The sequence below is a fragment of the Montipora capricornis genome, chromosome 11 (genome assembly GCF_036669925.1).
Source record: "Montipora capricornis isolate CH-2021 chromosome 11, ASM3666992v2, whole genome shotgun sequence".
In the NCBI taxonomy this organism is placed as follows: domain Eukaryota; kingdom Metazoa; phylum Cnidaria; class Anthozoa; order Scleractinia; family Acroporidae; genus Montipora; species Montipora capricornis.
Genome location: NC_090893.1, coordinates 36,357,714 through 36,365,312, shown reverse-complemented (window position 1 = coordinate 36,365,312; position 7,599 = coordinate 36,357,714). Strand labels below are relative to the sequence as shown.

Here is a 7,599-nt window from a genome sequence, read left to right as displayed (position 1 = left end):
TGACCCGAGTAAATTCCTCATTCCCTCCTCCATGTCTGTGGACCATCCACCTAGCACGTCAATAATGATGTTGTATTGTTGCACATCGTACCCAGGGTACTGTCGCTTTATCTCCCATCTTAGGGGGGCATACTTGGCTGTCTTCTCCTCTTCCTTACTTGTTCGGTTATCAATCCATGGACAGCTCATCTCTAGTGCTATCACCTTCTCCTGTTGGTGGTCGATAAAACGGGCATCGATTCTGTTTGCTCTCACCTCGGTGTGCTCAGCATACAGCGGGACATCCCAGTAGGCTTGAAACTGGTCGTTTTCATATACCGGTTTGGGTTTTACTTGGGAGAACCATGGTGGGACTTTGTCAATAAGGTTTGCGTCCTTCAGGATCTCGAAGAACAGGATCTTCAAGGCGTTATTGTGCCTTTCCAAGTACTTGTTCTGGGCCAAGGTGGGACATCCAGCTAGAATATGCTCAACTGTTTCTGCTGATCTACTGCATAGCCTACATGCCACTTCAGTAGCTGGTCGGGCTCGCACCTTGTGACTGTAATATATTCGTGTTGGCAATAGTTGCTCGTAGAGCTCGATCACTCCTGCAACGGTGTTAGACGGACACAACGTCCAGTCCTTAAGCCAAGCAAAGCAGCCTGCTTTACTCAGACTTACATCCTCCCACCTACTTGTGTGTAGCTTTCCTTGCCACATTTCTCACCTCACAGCCTGTGTATTCTGCTTTTCTACAGTTTCCTTCAAGGCAACTTTGATCTTCTTGTCTGTGATTGTTACTCCCCCCTGGGTGATGCAGGGTGACGGGTGCTCAAGGTCCAGGCCAAGACCGAGCTCTGCTGCATACTTCATGCTATCCTTTAAAAATGAATGGTGTCCCACCTCACCTGCTCTTTCTTCAAACTTTCTCACAACTGCAATGGTCGGGTCCAGATTCTTGTAGACTTTCAGAGCAGCCTTTATCTTGACGAGTTTGTATTCTTGCTCGACTGATTTCAGCCCGCGCCCCCCTTTTTCCCTCGGGAGGTACAGTAATGCTGTCGAGCCTAGGGGGTGTTTACCGCCGCTCTCAACGAGGATTTTTCGAACTTCTCTGTTAATTTGCCTAAGCTCTGCTATTGGCCAGCTCTGGGTCCACATTAGATACCCCAGTATGGGAAGGGCAAATTGGTTCGATGCAGCTACGCGGTTGTGATCTGACAGTGGACTTGACCAGATGACTGACATGTGTTGTAGGTATTCTTTGGCTGCAACATTCAAAGCTAACTTATCATCTTGTTTTAGGTTCTCTAATGTTCCCAGGAACTTGTAATAAGTTCCTTCCTTTAGATTTGTCAGTACTGCTCCGTCATCCAACTGCACACCGGTTTCATCCTTCACCTGTACGCCTCTCCTTACATGGACGGTCGCGCATTTCTTTGGGTTCCATTCTAAGCCCATATCTTGCATCGCACTCTTGGTTGACTTCAGAACCTTGTTGAGTTTGATCTCTGACGCTGCAAACGCCTTAAGGTCGTCAATATACAGCAAATCCGTTATCTTTGTGCTTAAGGGTTTGGACAACTTGTACCCCTCCGAAGCTCGTAGTTTCCAAGCCACAGGATTCATACACAGGGTGAACAACCTGGGGCACAATGCATCTCCCTGAGGAAGGCCGCGTCTGAATTGTATCACTTCAGACTTCTCTCTCCCCTGCTTCGTCTTTGCGACGACTTTCGTGTTCCAGCTGTTGCACAGGCTCTCGATAGTGCGGCACAGCCAGGTTGGGAATCTGTGTAGAATCATCATCTCAGCAAGCCATTCATGGTCAACTGAGTCAAAAGCTTTCTTGACATCAATCCAGGCCATGCTCAAGTTACGTTTCCCTCTGTGACAGTCTTGTGTGACCATTCTATCAATGAGCAGGTTATCAACAGTGCCACTGCATCCTGATTTAGCGCCTCTCTGTTCTCCCTCCATTAGGCCATATTCATTTAGGTGACGATCCATTGGTCCTAATAAGCATGATGTAAACCACTTATACATAGTGTTCAAGCAGGTAATTGGTCTTTGGTTGCTACTTGAGAATTCTCCTGGCTTAGGGATCAACGTCGTTTTTCCCTCGGCAAACCACATGGGGTATTCAGAAGGACTCTGGCCGATGGATTGGAACGATTTGGTCACACCCTCATGCAGCGCATGTGCTTTCTTCCACCAATAGTTGGCGATTCTATCTGGCCCAGGAGCGCTCCAATTTCTTTTCTTCATGATAGTTTTCACTGCTTCAGTTGATTCAAGGACAAAATTCTCATTTGATGGTGGTGGGACATATTTATTAATTGCCTCTCTTACATCCTCAAGCCAGGTAGCATTTCTGTTTCCTGTTCCTCCTTCACTCCACACTTGCCTCCAAAATGAGCTTGCTTCTTCGATGTCTTCAAACTGATTGGCATCTGTTTCATTACTGATAGTGCTTGGGCGAGGTTTGTACTTAGGTCTGTTTAGATCCTTATCTTCCGCTATCATTTCTCCGAACTTTGCGTATACACGCCCTGGGTCAGTCTGGAACTGGTTGTTGAGTTCTCTGGATTGCTGTTGCTTTTTTCTCCGCGAATACTCTCTCTTTAATCTTCTCACAGTCGACTTTTTCTTTTCCATGTAATTCACTAGTTGCGCGACGGACAAGACTTTGCATTCTTCCAGCAGTACGGCTCTATTTCTCCTTCCTTTTTTCGTGATCTTTTTATTCGCTTTTAATCTTTCTACTTCTGCTGCAGCTATAGAGATCTTTTTCCGCATTTCAGATACCTTTCTTTCGTATTTAGCTTTCATTTTGTTTTGATAGTTGTTTTGTGTCGTTTGTGATATTGAGCTTTTTTGTTTTTTCCATCCTTTATGCAGAAGGAACGCTACAGTGACTGCGTAAAGCGCACAGTTTGCGATCCACAGATAAACAAAGGGGTCGTTAGTTTGGAAACTCGTGGTTTTTGTCAGTTCGGTGATGGCTTTATTGATGTTTTCAATTTCTTTTTGACTTGGTCTTTCTTTTGTTCTGGTGTCAATGTCCCGATTCATGAATTCCCCGGGCTCTGAACTAATTGAGTCAAATATCTTGATAGCCGAGTCCAACAAAAGCTTTGTTTCTTGACACAGCGATTCCTGTGGGACAGAGTGCTGTAACTCTGGCTCATTTGCATTTTCAAAAGTTTGTGTTTGCAAAGATTGAGAATTATTATCAAGCATATTGCAGATTTCTCTATCATTTTCAGTAGGTGGTCTCCTTGTCCCAACTCGTTCGCAAATAGTTTCTCCAACATTCCCCAGTGATTTTTCCTGCCTCGCCGCTTGATCTCTTAGGTGCTGGCACGTAAAATCATGACCCTGGTATCCCAATTCGTCCCACAGTTCTTTCATTATTTTCATGTAGCCTTTCTTTCGCTCGTTCTCTTGGCGTGGAGGGTAGCTTGATGATGCTAATTCCAGTGCCTTCCTTTTGCATTGCAGTAAATCGCTTATCATCTCATCCGTCCATCGTACTCTTCCTGTCGGCTTTCTGCCGATTTGGCGATTTCTTTCGCATCCTTCCTGCCCTGACATTCCATCTTCTTCAGTCGCCATTTTCGATTCAAATTGAGTGAAGTTAAAAACTTAAAATGTCTGGTATTAACAACGTTAAAATCGGTGTGAATAAGTGTTTTGAGTCGCCAACTTGCATGAGCAAGTAACCAAGTAGTTAAAAATACTTTATGAAATGGATTTGACGCTCTAAACTTAGCAGGCTTTCAGAGGACGAAAATACACGTCCGCTCTACTCGCCGCTCTCGCTTATTATTATTATTATTATTATTATTATTCCAAGATATTTATAGCCCTTCCCAGAGTCCATTGCCTTGATAATTTCCCCAGGCTACAAATCCCAGTCTCCTATGCTCTTGACCTTCCCTCCTTTCAAGTTAATAAATTCACATTTTTTAATTCACTGATATAATCGAAACTTCAACATCTCGTCCACCCTGGGCATTTGATGGTTGAGGCCTTCCCGGGGTGGGAAATTTGACCTTTGCCTGGGGTGGATGGAGAATATTGATTCGGAAGTGTCAGGTTTTAAATGATTGTTTTCGGGTGCCGAAGCAATTTTCCTTTTCGTAAACAAGTGTTGCCATTTTGACGAGACGTAGAACAATTTTCAATGTTAAGTTTGTCTTTTGCAAATGAGGAAAGAATACTTAATCTAAGACTAGATTAGAAGCGTATGTCACTTAGAAAAAGGAGAAATGAAGGCTAGAGGATCACTTTTTGTGTCTTACTATTGTCGAAATATAACGTACTTTACCCCAAAAAACAGGAAAATTCCTTTTTGATCTTGAAAGGCCTTGAATTTGTCCGAAATCCTTGGTTGTTTTTCTAATTTGAACGCCCGCCATTTTGTTTGCTTTTTCTTCCGGTTACTTTGCCACCATGTTGTGACGTCATTGCACACAAGCAAGCAGCTGGTTTTCACTAAAATCTTCTGTCTCAACATATTACTCCGCCGTCTTTGTCGTTAACATACGTAAGTTCATGGCAGAACTTGAACCATATTGTTTGTTTTCACTCACGTGATCATCAGCCAACGAAAACAAAAGAAAGCTTGCATGATAATAGAGTTCAATTCCCAAAGGATTGGGTCGGGACACGAATATGGCCGCCGTTTCTTTGTTTAGGGGCACAAACATGGCGGCTGTGACGTCATGTGAAAACCGAGAATTCTTTCGGACCAATGCGAGAAAGTTCAGGATCCATGGAAGAGGAAGCAACTGAAACGGAAGACTCAAGAAAGGGAAATACGACTTGGTGCAGATGTGATTTTTGCGTGAACTGGGAGGCCGGGACAGCAGGAAAAGCAGTGCACCTGCTGCCGCGAGAAAGAGGATTAGAAAGCTATGAACAAAATCGCGGGTGAATTGATTGTATTAAAAAAACATTAAAAACAACTTGATTGCTACGAGATTCTGTTGGCTGCTAGGGCACTGTCTCCCACCCTGGATAGAGTATCGGGACAGACTTCGTAAAAGGGAGTTGGAGAAGAAGCACTGGGAGAAGAGTTATCCCGTAAGGAAGACCATTCGGGACGCAGGGAGGACAAGCCACGCGCCAAAAAGTATTTGCATAGATAAAAACTAGAATCATCAGGGCAATTAAGCACGGAGGCCATCCCCGCCAATCTCAAAGCCTGGGCCTTTAAGACGAGATTGTCAAGATTGACACCCCCAAATTTCAATTTCAAAAAGCAATTGTTACGACTCACCGGATCCATTTTTGAGCCCCATAGGAAGGGCCAGATCAAGGCATTAACCCGCCCAATGACCCATTTTGGAAGAATAACAACTCTGGCAAGGTAAAGCAGCTTGCTCAAACCAAGTGTATTGATAATTAGAGCCTTACCGGGAAGGGATAGGGATCTCGACTTCCAGAGATTGAGGGATTTTTCCAGTTTTCAGGCTGCCAATTAAAATGCTCTGTAGGGATAGTACCAAACACTACTCCCACGATTCTCATTTTCTTAACCCAGGTGAGGCCCAAAGGCTCATCAGAACGAAACCTCCAGGCCCCCAGCCACATTGCTTCAGTTTTGGTGCGATTCAGTTTGGCACCGGTGCCCCTTTCATAGGCATTAACACAGCTGAAAAGATTAGACAAGGATCGAAGATCCTTGAGTACAGTCGTAGTGTCATCGGCATACAAGCGAACACGTGTTTGCCGCCCTCTGGCACCACAGAGGAGAAAGCCCTCAACCCCTGGACAACGGCGAATGAGGGACCCTATACCTCAACACAAAGGACATAAAGTAAGGGAGACAAAGGGTCCCCCTGACGCACCCCACGCGCAAGAGAAATCCTCTGAGATAGCTAACCGTTTAAGATAATCTGCATAAAGGCACCATTGTAAAATGATGAGATCCACCGGCAAAACTCGGGTCCAAAACCATAAACCTGGAGAAGATGCAAGAGAAAGGAACGGTTGACACGGTCAAAGACTTTCTCCTGGTCAAGACTGACTAAGATTGCGGATTCATCCGTCCGTTGAATGTAGTCCAAAACATCACGCAAAAGAGTAACAGAAAAAACACTTCGGCCAGGAAAGGAGGAAGTCTCATCAGGGTGGACAATATATTCAAGAACTTTGCAAAGACGACAAGTGCTCGCTTTAGAAATAATCTTACAGTCCACATTCAAAAGAGAGATGGGCCGCCAGTTTTTCAAGAGTTTAATATCACCACGCTTCTTAAAAATTAGGCGGGTGACGGTACCTTTTTTCGAGCCACAAAGCTCGCCATAGGAGAAACACTGCTTAGAAACACGGAGTAAAAGGGGGCCCGAAGTCTTCCAAAAATGAAGATAAAATTCAGCTGATAGTCCGGCAGATCTCGGTTTTTTCCCGGTATTAAGACTCTTAACAGAGTTGGTTAATTCGTCAAGCGACAAGGATCCCTCGCACGAAGCACGTTGAGGGGGAGAAAGGGACTTTTCAACGGGTTCTAAACAACGCTGTTTAAAAAACGCGTCAATAGGCTCATCAGTGAAAAGATCTGAATAGAAGCGCACGGGCGCACGCTCAATTTCTTCACGCGTGAACACCTCTACATCATCAGAATTAAGAATAGAAGAAACAATATTACGCTCAAAGCGTTCACGTTCAAGCTTAAAGAAAAATCGAGTAGGCCTTTCTCCCTCCTCAAGCCACTGAACTCTAGAACGGATTTTAGAACCGTCTAACTCTTCCAAGGTAAGAGCCTTAAGCTTACTTTCGAGCTCGGAAATTTCAGGACTAACTGAGGGATCACCAGAAGTAAGTTGAAGTTTTCGCTTAATAATCCGGTTAGCTAAAAGAACACGCTTGTGCGAGAAATCCCTGCGTTTTTCCCTGGCAAAGAAAATTGTCTCAGAGCGGATGGAGTTTTTAAAAAAGTCCCACCAAACTTTAGCCGAAGGAAAGTGTCGCCAGCTATTGGCTAAATGATCGATACAATTCGAAATATAGTCGCAAAACACAACATCATTCAAAAGTGAATTATTAAACTTCAAATGCCAGGACCACGGGGCTTATTCCCAATGGGCTGGAAGGAAAGGCAAACAAAATCATGGTCGGGAAAAACAAAAGGGCTGATTTCACAAGAAACAACAGGAGGCATGAAGTTCTAAGATACAGAAAATTTATCTAAACGCGACTGAGCCAATTGAAAAATCCGAATTAAACCATGTGCACTGGCACAATCTCGGATGAAGCTTGCGCCAGGCATCAATTAAAGAAAAGGCAGAATCGAACGAAAATCAGTAAGGCACTTAGCAGGCACAAAGTTGCCGCCAAACTTATCAAGGTTGTGATCGTAACAATTATAACACCACAAATTATTAAGACATCAGAAGATAAAAAGTATTCATGCAAACTTTTGAAGAACACTTTCTTTGCGGCCAAGTAGGTGGGAGCATAAATGTTAATTAAATTAATCCTTAGATGGTCAAGTTTTAGCAATAGACTAACAACCCTCCCCGACGTGTCTCTTTTCCAGCGACTGACGTTGCCGGAAAAAGATCCAGAAAGGCAAGTAAGGACACCACCTTGTTTGTCCACAGCAAG

At 44.2% G+C, this 7,599-nt stretch overlaps 2 protein-coding genes across 2 annotated transcripts in view; both read right to left on the bottom strand.

Moving 5' to 3' along the window:
- Positions 1-702, bottom strand: part of LOC138023439 (uncharacterized) — a 795-nt gene extending 93 nt beyond the window's left edge. The window contains exon 1 of the mRNA XM_068870441.1: positions 1-702. This exon is cut by the window's left edge and continues 93 nt beyond it. Within this exon, the coding sequence (XP_068726542.1) occupies positions 1-702 (702 nt within the window).
- Positions 703-705: 3 nt separating this feature from the next.
- LOC138023438 (uncharacterized) lies at positions 706-3,600 on the bottom strand. The gene has a single exon (XM_068870440.1). It carries the CDS (start codon positions 3,598-3,600, stop codon positions 706-708), a length of 2,895 nt encoding a protein of 964 aa, XP_068726541.1.
- Between the last annotated feature and the right edge of the window lie 3,999 nt (positions 3,601-7,599).